Source organism: Garra rufa, chromosome 4 (assembly GCF_049309525.1).
Source record: "Garra rufa chromosome 4, GarRuf1.0, whole genome shotgun sequence".
NCBI classification, from domain to species: domain Eukaryota; kingdom Metazoa; phylum Chordata; class Actinopteri; order Cypriniformes; family Cyprinidae; genus Garra; species Garra rufa.
Window position 1 is genome coordinate 23,803,308 of NC_133364.1, and position 16,095 is coordinate 23,819,402.

The 16,095-nt window shown below is 35.7% G+C and overlaps 1 protein-coding gene across 1 annotated transcript in view; it reads right to left on the reverse strand.

Moving 5' to 3' along the window:
• Positions 1 to 16,095, reverse strand: part of LOC141332841 (liprin-alpha-2-like) — a 33,133-nt gene that overhangs the window by 2,860 nt on the left and 14,178 nt on the right. The window contains exons 5-13 of the mRNA XM_073837799.1: positions 12,291 to 12,398; positions 9,571 to 9,792; positions 8,219 to 8,365; positions 6,747 to 6,881; positions 4,334 to 4,417; positions 2,041 to 2,172; positions 1,898 to 1,960; positions 1,699 to 1,790; positions 131 to 269 (exon numbers count right to left, since the gene is read on the reverse strand). Coding sequence (XP_073693900.1) covers positions 131 to 269; positions 1,699 to 1,790; positions 1,898 to 1,960; positions 2,041 to 2,172; positions 4,334 to 4,417; positions 6,747 to 6,881; positions 8,219 to 8,365; positions 9,571 to 9,792; positions 12,291 to 12,398 — 1,122 coding nt within the window. The remainder of the gene's footprint in view (positions 1 to 130; positions 270 to 1,698; positions 1,791 to 1,897; positions 1,961 to 2,040; positions 2,173 to 4,333; positions 4,418 to 6,746; positions 6,882 to 8,218; positions 8,366 to 9,570; positions 9,793 to 12,290; positions 12,399 to 16,095) is intronic.

Genomic DNA, 16,095 nt, shown 5'->3' on the forward strand with positions numbered 1-16,095 from the left:
CAGAACGCCAAGTTGCTGAGAGCGCCATTCGTGCTCTCCCAGAGACTTAGCCTACGCAAAGATGAGTGAGAAACAGGAGAAAGTGAGGTTTAGCACAAAGCTTGAGAAACAATAGGTTATGAGATGCTACCTTCTGTTCGTCCCTACGTAGTCCCACGCGTCCTCTCCTAGGCCTGCGGATCACCTTGGTGGAGCGATAATGGTCCGATTGTGTCTCGGCAAGAGAACCAAGGGAGAAACGCAAATCTCCAGATGCATCTAGATGAGACCTGGAATCAAGAGCAAAATCTGTTATCTAGCATTTAGACATGGTGATCAACTTTTCAAATCTGAAATGTCATTTTGTTTACATTCTAACTGGTTTGTTTCACTATAAACTTCGAAAGGTTTGGATCGGTAAGATTTGTAATGTAATCTTTTGCACATCAACGCTGCATTTATTTGATCAAAAATACTGAAAAAAAAAACAGTAATATTGTGAAATATTATTGGAATTTTTCTATTTTAATATACTTTAAAATAATTCATTTCTGTAATGCAAAGATGAATTTTCAACATAATTACTCCAGCCTTCATTGTCACATGATCCTTCAAAAATCATTCTAATATGTTAATTTATTGGAAAACAGTTGAAAACAGTTTTTATTTTTTTGGATCCTGTGATACTTTTTTACTTTCTTGAATAAAAAGTTTAAAACAACAGCATTTATTTTCAAATATAAATATTTTGTAACAATATACACTACTGTTCAAAGCTTTGGTGTCAGTAATTTTTTTTATTTTTTACTTTTATTTAGAAAGGATGTGTTCAATTGATACAAAGTGATAGTAAAGACTTATTTTTGTTTATAAAGATTTATATTTGGAATAAATGCTGTTCTTTTTAACTTTTTATTCATCAAAGAATCCTGAAAAAGAATGAAAGCTTTCATAAAAATGTAAAGCATCACAACTGTTTCCAACCTTAACAACAAAAATCAGCATATTAAAATGATTTATGAAAGATCATCTGACACTGAAGACCGGAGTAATGATGCTGAAAATTCAGCATTGCATTACAGGAATAAATTATACTTTAAAGTATAATTAAAATAGAAATAGATATAGAAAACTGGTATTTTAAAATTGCAATAATATTTTACAATATTATTTATATTTATAACAGTATTTTTGTTCAAATAAATGCATGAGCATAAGAGACTTCTTTAAAAACATTAAAACGGCAGTGTATAAAAATCAAGGTTCATAAGAGTCAAGCACAAGCCGTCTGATGATGAATCATGGGTAACAGTTTTTCACGTATAATTGTGCTGTTAAACATGATTATTTAAAAAGTTTAAATAATGTGGGCTGATAGCTTCAACAAAAGCATAAACCGCCAATTAACAACATCAGAGCTCACAGTAGGTCTGTTTTGAAGGGTAATAAATTATTGTTAAAAATCTTGGAAATCAATTCCCCTACTGAGAAAATTAATATGATTGTCGGAGTGATTTCATAACAATGTATCCTTGGATCCCCTCCTTCTCCTCCTCCAAAATGGATACTCGCAATGCTGCCAGCTACTGTATTTGGACCAGGTTTTGTGTTCAGTGCATGCCTATGATGCCTTAAAATTCTGTTGAGCTTGTTGGGTTTCATAACAGAGCTATTGTTCATTATACAAGGATATTTCTGAGTTCAAGCTTTCTGTCTCACCGTGACAGCGTTGGCTCTGTAAGGGATCCGGCCCTGATCCGGTACTGATCCAGTTCAGATCTCAGTTTGTCGATCTCCTCCGAGAGATGAGACTACAACCGCAAAACACATTAAAGTTTCATTTTACTCAATGGATGGATGGCAAAGCACTGCATCAAAATTCATTCCGCCAAGCTAGTTTTGAGAAACAACTAATGACCTTTTCTTGAATGGAGTCTTCTAACTGCTTCCTGTAGTTGTCAGAGTCTTGTATTAACAAATTCTGAAAGAGAACAACGGAAACAGTGTGAGTGATCAGCATTATCGGAAGACATCTGCCATGACGGTTGGATCTTCTCTCACCTTATCCTCAAGAGCAGCCATTCTTTCTTTCAGATGGAGTTGTAAACGTTCATTGGACTCTGTTAAGAGTCTGTCCACGGTGTCTGACAGACGCTTGTTGTGTTCCTCGTTCATCTTCTCTCTCTGTCGAGCCTGAGGAAACAAAATTCTGTTATATCAACATTTTATTCACAAAATACAGTTGAGGTCAAAAGTTTACATACACATACACCAAAATAAGAGGGATCATACAAAATGCATGTTATTTTTTATCTAGTAATGACCTGAATAAGATACTTTAAGTAAGGGATAATCAACGGTTTGCCGTGCATTAAAGGATTTTAAATGCACGACGTGGAGGCTAATAACCGCCCGACGCGAAGCGGAGGGTGGTTGCCTCCGCGAAGTGCATTTTAAATCCTTTAATGCACGGCAAGCCGTTGATTATCCCGCTTATTCCATTGTCATTTGCCAAGTTATAGACAAGTTAAAACTAGGATTGATATTTGCAGAGCAAAATTTGACTGTATGGATAAAAAAGACGGTTATTTTCGTCAGTTATGACATGCAGCTCTAGCATTCTGCCCGCTTCAAATCAGACACAGAGATGAAATAGTCCGGTAAGATCACATTTATTTGAATGAATTATAGCATTTGTTTCAGTAAATTATCGATCGACCGAGAGAGAGAGTGAAGGCGATATAGATGACAGTTGTGTGTGTGTGTATGTGTGCGTACCTGCCTGCATGCTGTGCGTCTCTCTCTACAAACAACGAATTCATTCAAAAACAGCAGTTTTACCACCTCATTGCTGAGGAATATAATGTAGCGATCTAGTATCTAGGCTATTTTAATAAGAATCGCGGTCAAGCGCTTACATAAAGTTTATGTATGTGTGCAGCACATTGCGATCTCTCTCTCTCTCTCTCTCTCTCTCTCTCTCTCTCTCTCTCTCTCTCTCTCTCTCTCTCTCTCTCTCTCTCTCTCTCTCTCTCTCTCTCTCTCTCTCTCTCTCTCTCTCTCTCTCTCTCTCTCTCTCTCTCTCTCTCTCTCTCTCTGCGTTTGCGTGCATCAATTAAAGCAGCGCATTAATATAGAACGGTGATTAAACTGACTTGGAACTACCTGTGCATTAAACGGTTTTACTGCATACCTGCCAGCCAATCAGAATCCAGTATCCAGACATTCCATGGAATAAATAAGATATACATATCGCCCACAAGAGAAAATAATAGTTAAATTTATAAAAATTACCCTGTTCAAAAGTTTACATACGTTTGATTCTTAATACTGTGTTGTTATCTGAATGACCCATAGTTGTTTATAGGTCCCTTGTTTGTCCTGAACTGTTAAACTACCCGCTGTTCTTCAGAAAAATCCTTCAGGTCACACAAATTCTTTGTTTTTTCATAATTTTTGTGTATTTGAACCCTTTCCAACAATGACTGTATGCGTTTGAGATCCATCTTTTCACACTGAGGACAACTGAGGGACTCATACGCAACTGGGAGTGAAAACTTTTGGAATTTAAAGATCAGGGTACATTTAACTTATTTTGTCTTCTGGGAAACATGTAAGTATCTTCTGTAGCTTCTGAAGGGCAGTACTAAATAGAAAAAAAAAATATTGAGGCTTCATTCTGTTCAAAAGTTTTCACCCCCGGCTCCTAATGCATCGTTTTTCTTTCTGGAGCATCAGTGAGCATTTAAACCCTCTGTAATAGTTGCATATGAGTCCCTCAGTTGTCCTCAGTGTAAAAAGATGGATCTCAAAATCATACAGTCATTTTTGGAAGGGTTCAAATACACAAAAATGCTGAAAAACCAAAGAATTTGTGGGACCTGAAGGATTTTTCTGAAGAACTGTGGACAGTTTAACTGTTCAGGACAAACAAGGAAATCATGAAAAACTATCACTAAACAAAAATAAATAAATAAAAACATAGTGGAGGATCATTCAGGCAACAACACAGTATTAAGAATCAAGTGTATGTAAACTTTTGAATTTGGTCATTTCTCTTGTGGACTATAGATAAATGTCTTTTATGTGAAATATCTTATTCAGGTCAGTACTAAATAAAAAAATAACATGCATTTTGTATGATCCTTCTTATTTTGGTAAAATAATTAACATTTTGCAAATTCTGCAAACTTTTGATCTCAACTGCAATTTAAAAAATAATCATTATTAAAGCAAATATTTTTAAATGGCATATCAAACTGACAATTTTTCATTCTGCACAAAATATGCCTACTGTGAAAATACTATATAGTGTGGAAGTATGGATTATTTATTGATATAAAGTGATGTTTACCCTGAGTAGTTCCTGGTTCTTCTCCTCCAGCTGTCCCTCTAAATGTCTCATCCGCTCCTCGATGCTCCCGTGTCTCTCCTCTGCCTGAACAACAAACACACACATTGTATTTCGTCAGATGAGAACATATAAACCACAAATTAGCTCAAACCAGCAGAAAGAAGACCCTTGAACCATGACTATGATGTTGGCTGGAATCTTAATCTAGATTTATGAGACTGTGAGTTTGGTTTATCAAGTGCAGTCCCACCAAACACCACAGACATGGTTGAGCAGACAGGTAAAGAGAAGGAGCGTGTATTTCCTTAAGCTTCTGTTCTCTCCTGGGTGAAGAGAAAGAACCAAGTACGTCAGCAACTCATTAAAGCGAAGAAAATCCCAGCTGAGCATCACATGCAGCTGAAATACACCAGCAGTGAACAGACCCACAAGCCAGATAGCGTGTAGTGAATGAGAGAGAGAAGTTGTCAGCCCCACCTTCCTAAGACTGCAGTTCATGTCCTGGAGTTTAGCTGCCATATCAGACTACCAAACCACACAATACAGAGAAATACCACACAACGTTACTACTGAACAGTGTATGAATCATTTTGGTCTGTTCATGTTTCCACAGTAGAGTTTGTAAACAGCTTGTTTTAAAGAATGAACAAGGGCAATTTTTTATCTTTTACCTGTACATGTTGTACATATTCAGGGCAGCGGTCACTTTGAGAAACCACCTGCCAACTTCTCACCTCTTATTTGGGTTTAATGTAAGAATCTTTTCATTTAATGAACATTTTGGCTGTTGTTTAAGGACTGGACACAAAATATGCCTACTGTGAAAATACTATATAGTGTGGAAGTATGGATTATTTAATGATATAAATCAGGTAGGACATAGAAAGTGTTGACATTTCTTAGTTTCTCTTCAAGATTCAAGATTCAAGAATTCAACTAGGTCTATTTCTGCTTACACATTGCTGTGTATCCTTGCTAAATCAAAGTATTAACTTAAAAGTATTAATTTCATAATTTCTTTGACAAAAATACTCAACAGTACTGTTTTAAATATTGATAATAATAATAAATGTTTCTCTAACAGCAAAACAGTATATTAGAATGATTTCTGAAGGACACCACATACTAATGATGCAGAAAATTGTGCTTTGATCAGAGGAATAAATGACATTTTAAATATATTTAAATAGAAAACAATTATTTTAAATAGTAAAAATATTTCAATTTTTTTTTTTTTTTGCTGTACATTGGATCAAATAAATGAAGGCTCGGTGAGCAGATTTAAAAAATCTTTTGACTGGTAGTGTATAATATATATTATATATTTTTAAAACATATAACATTTTATACAGAAAGAATACAAATTATCCACTTAGATAATTACATAACAAATACTGCATACACTTCTTACAAATACACTTTTTTAAAAGAAAGCGTTTTAAAAATGCAATTTTTTATTAGTTAATTTTGACCAACATCATTTTATAAAATTACATTTTTCCATCAAGATAACTATATACCAAATATAACAATTTTATACAAAAAAGGAATAAAAGTTTTAAAAAGAATAATATTTTTATCAAGATAATTACATTTCAAACCTAAATGTGTAGAAGAAGAAAAAAAATTATGAAAATTCTTATAAAGTTAATCTAATAACTATCTGGATAAATTTAAGAAAGATACAAAGAAGATATAAAGAAAGAATGTATATGTATCTATCTATCTATCTATCTATCTATCTATCTATCTATCTATCTATCTATCTATCTATCTATCTATCTATCTATCTATCTATCTCAAGGTTATGTACAATAAAAAATACATAATTATTCTTTCTTTGGTGGAAATTAGTGACAGTTAAGTTGACAATTTATCGCAGGCAAACCCAAAAATATCCTCATATACATTACTTGACCATATGGCCTCTCAAATTGTTCTGAGCAGTAAACCAAACTAGCTTGAAAGGAATATCATTCTACTGCTACTGAAGATTTTGAAGTTTTTATGCTGATCAATGCAAATAATAAATGTACACTAAGTGCAATGTAATGCTTTGCCACAACCAAACCACAAATGTTTAGAGCACCATAATGTGGAGTGGTCAATAGGAGAAACCACCTCAAAAATGGCCCTTGACCCCTAGCCTGAATAGTTTAGCCCAACATGGATTGCAGTTTGATGTGTCTTTCTCTGAAGTATTTCAGTTCATCTAATTCATCTATGTGAATCGTTTGTTCTGATGGTTCCCTTCAATAAATCAGTTTTCTTATCACTCTAGTGTTCCCAAATATCATCACTTTACTTCATTTCAAATCAAAAGATCGTTTAGTTAAATGCTTCTAGAACACTGGGTTGCATTAAGCACACAGTTAAGTGTGTGCATGTGTGGTTTTAGTATCCGGTATAGTACCTTGGTGAGAGCTGCTATCCTCTGTGCTAGCTCAGCCTCGACTTCAGGCAGAGTCTCAGCTTTCCTCATGGTCTGCTGGAGCTTCTGTTCCGCCAATTCCAGTCGCTCCTGTAACTGCCTGTTCTTCTCCTCCATCTGTGGGAGCAAACACACACACACACACACACACACACACACACACACACACAACAGTGTCTGATCAGAGCGAGTTTATCCTCAAATAGCAGACATCATAGAACAGTCCAGCTTCCAAGACAACAAGTGGATAATCATGGCTGTTTTCAGTGTGCCCAGACAAACAAAATTACATAACTGCCTATTTTTTGCCTGTTCTTGGAACAATTAAACTCTCATTAGAGGGTGATAAATGCACACTGAAGTGTGGCAGCACCTGTCCCAATTTACCTACCTTATATGGAACAGTGCTGTTTAAACTAAACTATTAATCAGGTTCTGTATTTCAAAATAAAGTGTAAATAAAACTTGAATATAACTTGAATAAAACTGAATATGAAAAATAAATTAAAGTTATATACATTAACTGATGGAAGACATAAATGTTAACACATTTTCAAGCCCTTTCAGTATAAGATGTTTCTGTAATATACTACCGGTCAAAAGTTTTTGAACAGTAAGATTTATAAATGTTTTTAATCCTTTATAAATCATTCTAATATTGTAATTTGCTGCCTAAAAACATGTATTATTATTATTATTATGTTGAAAACAGCTGAGTAGAATTTTTTCAGGTTTCTTTGATGAATAGAATATATATATATATATATATACTATACTGGTACTGAAGCTTTTTAAAGTGTATAGTGTATAAAAAAGCCTTTTATTTCAGATAAATGCTGATCTTTGAATCTTTCTATTCATCAAAGAATCCTGAAAAATGTAATCTGTTTTAAATATTGATAATAATAATAAATGTCTCTTAAACAGCCATTCAGCATATTAGAATGATTTCTGAAGGATCATGTGACACTGAAGACTGGAGTACTGATGCTGAAAATTCAGGAATAACAGGAATAAATTACATTTTAAAATATATTCAAACAGAAAACTACTTTTAAATAGTAAAAATATTTCAAAATTGTACTGTTTTTGCTATATTTTGGATCAAATAAATGCAGGCTTGGAGAGCATAAAAGACTTTTTCAAAAAACAGTAAAAATCTTACCGTTCAAAAACTTTTGATTGGTAGTGTATGTTCAGAACATTTATTTCTTTTTATTTCCAGATCTCTTTATCAACACTCAAAAAATCCCAATAAATAATTTGGCAGGATATGAAGTTATGTTATGTTGACCGTGACATCATCAGAAGAGAATGTCCAATTACGCATGGAATGACTGTTTATCAGTTTGCAAGTTCAAAACATCTGTGCGCTAAGTAATTGCAGTATATTAAAGTAATTCAAAATAATACTACAGAAAAGGAAATTGGAATACAAGTGGTCAGAAACAGACCTGTCTGAGGAATGCCTCCTTATTGGCCAGTTCGTTTTCCAGCTTGTCTGTGATGTCATGTAGCGAAGTAGACTCTCTCTGGGCACTGAGATAGCGCTTCTCAAGAGTCACGATCCGTTCCTCCATGTCTTCTTTCTGACACATGGCCTGTACAAACAAACAAACACACACACACACACACACACACACACACACACACACACACACACACACACACACACACACACACACACACACACACACACACACACACACACAAATATATTGGCAGACTGTTGGTTAGCAGCTCTCAGACACACACCTAAGATGGAGCCTGCAGGTGTAATAGTCTGCTGTCAATCAAAAGTCCTGCCCTATAATTACACACAGGCTTGAGGACAAATATGAACACAAGCAAACACACACATTCGGACACAGAGACACACACACTCGATACTCCAGGCTGCCACAACCTCTTTCCATCAATAGCTGTATCTTCAGTCCAACAAACATTTTTCAGAATCTGTCCGGCTGTCGCTAATTATCAGTGTGACAAGGCTGTGTCAGAAACCGAAGGCAGCTATGTTGCTACCTGGTCAGTCAGTGCAGTAACAGACTGAATTTATTATGAAAGTACCTTTTAAAAGGGACATCAGATACAAAATTCCCTTTAAATGGATGGTGTTTGCATATAAATGTGTCTTTGCAGTATGTGGACATAACTACCCTATAATAATAAAAATCCATTCACTTCTTTTTTTTTTTTTATCCCCAAAAACCTAAACAGTCTCAATTATCAAGCCGCTTAGATTTTCTGCGCCGTATGACGTCATAGTGCTCAGGCTCCGCCCACAATCGCTGACGGACTGTCCCATATTTGCATATTTCCACCCTCAGTCATTTGTACGCTGTCCGCCATTTCCTCTGCTTTCGAGCAGCTGTAGCGACAACATCTAGTAAGCAATGCAGGTGTTTTGTATTTGGATGAAAAGTGAAAATAGGAGTCTTCATTTTCTCCCGACATCAGAGCCACTGAGGACGCAGTGGATTCGTTTTGTTTTTGATGGTGACACACCACCGAATACATACAAATCTAAAGAGAGGGGCGGGCTAAGCAGAACTCATCATTTAAAGAGACATTCACTGAAGCGGGTCACTGTGAACAGAGCTGTTTTTTGACAAGGGTGTTGTTTTGCATGACCAGTGAGGAATTGTAACCAAATTATGTTGTAGACATTTCATGAAGACCCTAAAGAATCAACTTGTGAAAAATGGGCATCAAATGTCCCTTTTAAGAAAAAAAAAAAATGCTTTGGATGTGCCTAATTTATGTCTGATTTGAGACACAGACTTGACATACACCCATACTGCACCTCTTTAATATCTCTCTGGTACTTGTTGTTCATATCTTCGCTCTTGATGAGGTCTTTGCGAGCCGTCTCCAGCTCCTGCTCCACTTCGGACACGCGGGAAGACAGCGAGGACATGCGCTCCTTCATTTGCGCCAGCTCGTAGTTCTGTTTTTCCAGCAGCTCCTGCAGCTCCACCACCTGACTGGCCTCGTCCCCCGACTCCATCGACCCGTTAGACAACCGCTGCAGCACAAACACACATAATACACTCACTTTTAGAGTAAGAAAATGTTCTGAGATTGATTTATTTTTGTTTTCTTAGCACACAAAAAGCATTCCCGTAGCTTCATAACATTACAGTTAAACCACTGACATCACATGGAGTATTTTAACCATGTCCTTACTACCTTTCTGGGCCTTAAATGTGATAGTTGTGTTGCTGTCTATGCAGGGTCAGAAAGCTCTTGGATTTCATCGAAAATATCTTAATTTGTGTGCTGAAGATGAACGAAGGTCTTATGGGTTTGGAAGGACATGAGGGTGAGTAATTAATGACAGAATTTTTGGGTGAACTATTCCTTTAACACTATTTTATACAGGGTTCGTACAGATACTGTAAAATTTCAAGGACCTTTCGAGCACTACTTTTTTGATTTTCAAGGAGTTCACTTATCTCACTTATCGAACAATGTCTTCCATTTCAAATTCTAAAAAAAGAGAAATATATAAATAAAAATATACTAATTAAAAATGGCAAAAAAAAAAGTGAAGCACATGTGAAGCATTACTACTAAAGTACTGCAAAGTATACTACACTTTTACTATAATAAATCCACTGTTAATCTACTAAAGGGATTTGTATTTGTGTATACATTATATTTTTTTCTTTTACTTTTTAGTTTTTATAACTGTATTGCATAATTGGTTTGATGTTTTCTACTGTTTAATAAAAAAATCTGAAAAAAAAAAAGATTCACAAAATCGCTCCAAATTCCGATCTGAATCAAATAATTTGTGAACCCACAAAAAAGTCCCAATCTGAATCAAACAATTCACAATCTGCGCTCTGAATTTTCGAGCTAAAGCAAAAGATTTGTGAACCCACTCCGAATTTCCAATCTAAAAGCACCCTTTCACCCATCAATTGCTGAAAATGAATGAGTGAAGTCATGAGTTCGAATTAATTTGAGCGGATCCAGCATAAATGACTCAACTGATTTGGTCCATCTGTTCCTCTTTTCACATCTTCAACCATGTTTACACAACACTGTCAGTACTACTACTTGCCTAGCTTGATTGTTTTCTGACATCAACTGAAATAAGTGAAAAGGGTAGGATGTTTTTGGAATTGCATGAATTTTGCATGACAAAATTAAACACTTATTTCATAGATACACTGTCTTTCAATAATTCAAGCACTTTTAAAAAATAAAAAAAAGCTAAAACCACCCTAAGCTGGTTGGCTGGTTTTAGCTGGTCATACAGCCTGGACTTAGTTGGTCACAGCTGGTCAACAGGCTGGTTTTAGAGGGGTTTTTGCCACTTTCTTAGCTGGTCAGACTGGGAAACCAGCTAGAACAACCAGCTTAAACCAGCTAAGACCAGCCAATCAGCTTAGGCTGGTTTTAGCAGTGCTCTTCAGGAATATTGCTATCTTCAAAGGTTTTCCAGGCCTTAAATTTCAAAAAGTCAAATAAATACAGCACACTGATAATTTCTTAATGAAAGAAAATACCTATATTTAATATATTATACTAGTTATATAAGTTGCAGCTAGTTCATCCATTCATTCACTGAAACTGTCATTTAGCACAGCCCTCTTTATTCGGACTGCTGAATTCCCAGCATGCACATTTGTGTCTGTTCAGTCTAATTGCATTCTCAGTGTGTGAAACAGAGGCTCAGTAGATCTTTCCTCTGCCATGCCTAAAATAAAGATTTCTGTCACAAATTCACACTAAAACTTGACACGTCTTCTGTTGCACTAAAATTAGACTTTATATCCTGTTTAATTTATGGTGCAGACACCAAGACAGAAGGGTGATAAAATCATTTGCAGAGCACACAGAATTTACTCCGTCAAAGCTGTGAAGCCACAAGAGATCGGCACGACTTCAGCTGTGGAAGGGTCTGTGATCGTAAATAGATGAGAATGACAAGACAAAGAATAGCCTGTGGTTTATTCTGGAGCGGCTGTAGGGCCTGATAATGACTCAGTCTCACTTTTTTCACTCCCTCTCGCTGTCTTTCTCTTTCTTTTTCTCTGTCTGGATCTATTTAGGAGGGTCATATTTGTTTGTTAGGTACAGGCAAAGCCACTGACCTCTGGACCCATGCATCAGTGCCAGAAGCCCTGGATATCGTCAGCACTGCTACTAAATCTATCAAGCATCATGGGAGATTAATTTAGCCAATTGAGATATACTGTCAAAGTGCCAACCTTTATCTTTTACGAGGTTACTGTCACCTTGCCAACACAATCTACTGCAGCACACGGCGCCCACCGGTGACAGCGAGAGGAGGATGATTCTTCTCTCATCTTGTTATCTTTTTATCAGGAGTGTGAGGCAAGATTCTTCTACGACTGGTTTAACGACACATTATATGTGATCCAGAAATAGAGTTTGGCAGGATGAGCCCCACACTTTTAAACAGTAGTGTATAAATAAAGCATAATCATAAAGCAAAATCTGACTGTTGAGAGACCATTAGCCACGGCAGTTTACAGTCAAGTCCCCCACCTTTCCATGAACTTTCTGGGCATCAGTTCCCTCCAACAAGTCCTCGGCTCCGTCTCCAGACGCCACCTTCCTCTGAATGTGGGCATTCTGCTCTCTTAAGGCCACAATCTGCAAAAACACAATAAAGAGAGAGTTAATCACCAGATAATAACCAGCAATATTAATATCAAAACACACTGTACTGTGTTGTTTGGTAGGACAATTTATGCCAACCATGGGCAGACCAAATCTTATTTTTCCTGGAGAGTGTGTTTTTTGTATAGTGTGCATATATAATGTTCATTCTCATGAAACTGCAAGCGCACAGAAAAACGGCATCATAAATCAAACTTAGACAGCTTAGAATTGTTCATTTCATATATGTAGGACATCAGTTTTCCATCAGTATCAAGGGCACACAATACTATACCTCTCGGCATGAATGTTGGAAACAGGCGGCTCTAACTGATCATTTAACAACCTAACTTAACAATTTGTTAGAGCTGCAGGACCAACTAAACTGGATTTCCACATAAAAGTCTTAAAGGCACAGCAGCAGCATATTCGATTATTACAGAGAGAGAGGGTTTGAAAAACTAACTTTTTTGAACGAGTTCCATTTTATTACAGGGTCTAACCCATTTAAGTGTTTCTACAGAGATTTCACATGACACCTTACATTGCTGTCACAAGACTAGAAGTATGAAATCAAATGTGAGAGACAGAGTTAACATTCTGAAGTGATCTCACAGGATTTCATATGTCAGTTATAGACAAGTTGTGGTAAATGTATGCATTTTTACAGGTTTGTGAAGCACAACTTAATCGCATTGTGAAGATCACACGAGAAGTGACAAGAGACAGCTTTAGTGTCAATTACGTCAAGTGTAAATGTGACCCTCTCTTATGCATGTGTATGAGAGTTGGCCAGAAGCAATAGTTAAAAAGTTAGTTGACCCAAAAATGAAAATTCTGTCATTAATTACTCACCCTCATGTGGTTCCAAACCTGTAAGACCTTTGTTCATTTTCAGAACACAAATTAAGATATTTTTGATGAAATTCAATGACTTTATTCAACAATTTCTTCTGTTCTGTGTCAATCTTCGCCACACATTTAAGAGTACCACGATGCATGTGTGTCAAAGACTGACACAGAACAGTAAAAATTGTTGAACAAAGTAGTTATTTCTGTTTTCTTTGTGCACAGTATTCTCGTAGCTTCATAAAATCCACTTGAACCACTATTGCCACACAGACTATTTTAACAATGTCCTTACTACCTGTCTGGGCCTTGAACGTGGTAGTTGTGTTGCTGTCTATGCAGGGTCAGAAAGCTCTTGGGTTTCATCACAACTATATTATTTTGTGTTCTGAAGATAAACTAAGGTCTTACAGGTTTAGAACACCCTGACGGTGAGTTTTTATTTTTGTGTGAACCAACCCTTTAAAAAAGCTTGCAGCCTGATCTCATTAAAAACTAAACCATTTTACAAGGTGATGATTTTGTATGAATTCATTCAATGCAATTCATACATAAGCAATTTTTAGAACAATAAGTATGAAGGTCCACCTTAAACCCACAACTAAACCTAACCAATAGTGGGTCACAACCAGATTGTACAAAAATGTATGAACTCAAACTAATTAGCCACCAATTAAAACGTATCGTGTGTTGGGTCTTACTATATGGATTACCATTATTTTTTTGGAGCATCAAACTTTAGGCAACAATTTACTTGCATTATATGGACTCACACTGTTGGGTTATTTAAAAAAAAATGTTTATGTGAAGAAAAGTGCAAAACTGTGAAAATTATTTTTCAAAAAAGATTTGTTGTTTTTGGAGTATGTTTTACAAGAAAATACTAGTCTTTCTACTTCACAATTTTGCACTTAATTCAATGTGTTACTTGACATTTCTGTGTAATTCTTTGTGAAATTTACTAGCAATTTTTGAATGAAAACCATTTCCACCACTGAATAAAATATTTTAAAAAATGTAATTACGACTTTTTATCTCACAATTCTGACAATTCTCGCAATTGCCAGTATACATCTTGCATTTTTTTTTCTCTCAAATAAACAATATAAATGATATAAACTCACAACTGCAAGAAATAACAGAATTGCAAGTCAGAATTGCAAGTTTATATCTTGCAATTCTGACACTTTTCTTAAAATTGCATAATATAAATTCACAACTGTGAGAAATAATTTCAGAATTGAGAGATAAAAACGTCCAATTCTAACTTTTTTCCGCAATTGTTAGCATCTCACAATTCTGACTTTTTTTCTCACAACTGCGAAATTATATCTCGCTATTCTGACTTTTTTAATGCAATTCTGACTTTTTATAGATAAACAAGATAAACTTGCAATTGCGAATTATAAAGTGCAATTGTGAAAATGGGAAAAAAGCTTACATCTCACAACTCTGACTTAATCGCAATTGCATGTTATAAAGTCAGAATTGTGACATTCTGAGAAAAAAGTCAGAATTGCGAGTTTATATCTCATTTTATGTATTTATATATCTTATATCTTTAATTGCGAGTTATAAAGTCCAGTTTTGAGGGAAAAAGACTGATATGTTCTCTTTTATAACTCACAATTGCGAGTCTATAGCACACAATTCTAGGAAAAATGTCAGAACTGCGAGTTTGTATCTTTCAATTCTGACTTTATAACTCAATTGTGAGTTTATATCTTACAATTCTGACTTTATAACTCACAATTGCGAGCCTATAGCACACAATTCTAGGAAAAAAAATGTCAGAACTGCGAGTTTTTATCTTTCCATTCTGACTTCTTAACTTGTAATTGAGTTTTTATCTTACAGTTCTTAGAAAAAAAAAATCACAATTGCGGGAAGTAAACTTGCAACTGAGAGAAAAAAGTCTGAATTGTGAGATAAAAAGTTGCAATTACCTTTTTTATATCTATATTTCAATACACAAGGGAGTAAATGATGAAAAAAATTGGGTGAACTTTCCCCTTAACAGCATTTAATGAATAAATAAATACATAAATATTACATTGACAGTTTGTACATAATAAATAAATAAATATATAAATACAGCAAGTTCTCTTACTTAGAAATCATGGAGGGGTCTACAATTTTCAGCATAGGTGCATTTCCACTGTGAGAGACAAAATCTAAAAATAAAAATCCGGAAATCAAATTGTATGATTTTTTAACAATTTATTTGTGAATTACTGTGTCAAATAAGCATTTGATCACTTGCTTATCAGCCAGAATTCTGACCCTCAAAGACCTGTTATTTTGCTTTTAAATAGTCCAGCTACACTCTGCTCATGATTCTAAATTAGTAGCACCTGTTTGAGGTCGTTAGCTGTCATAAAGACACCTGTGCACCGCACAATCAGCCAAAGTCTAAGTAGCAACATGGGCAAAACCAAAGAGCTGTCAAAAGACACAAGAGACAAAATTGTAGACCTTCACAAAGCTGGAAAGGGCTACGGGGCAATTGCCAAGCAGCTTGGTGAAAAAAGGACAACTGTTGGAGCAATTTTCAGAAAATGGAAGAGGCTAATGATGACTGTCAATGTCCCTCGGACTGGGGCCCCTATGGAAGATCTCTTCTGAAGAATCAGTCCAGAACTACACGGGAGGAGCTGGTCAATGCCGTGAAGAGAGCTGGGAACATCGTTTCCAAGGCTACTATCAGTAATACACTAAGACGTCATGGTTTAAAATCTTGCATCGTACGGAAGGTTCCCCTGTTTAAGTCAGCCCATGTCCAGGCCCGTCTGAAGTTTGCCAGGGACCATCTGGATGATCCAGAGGAGTCATAGGAGAAAGT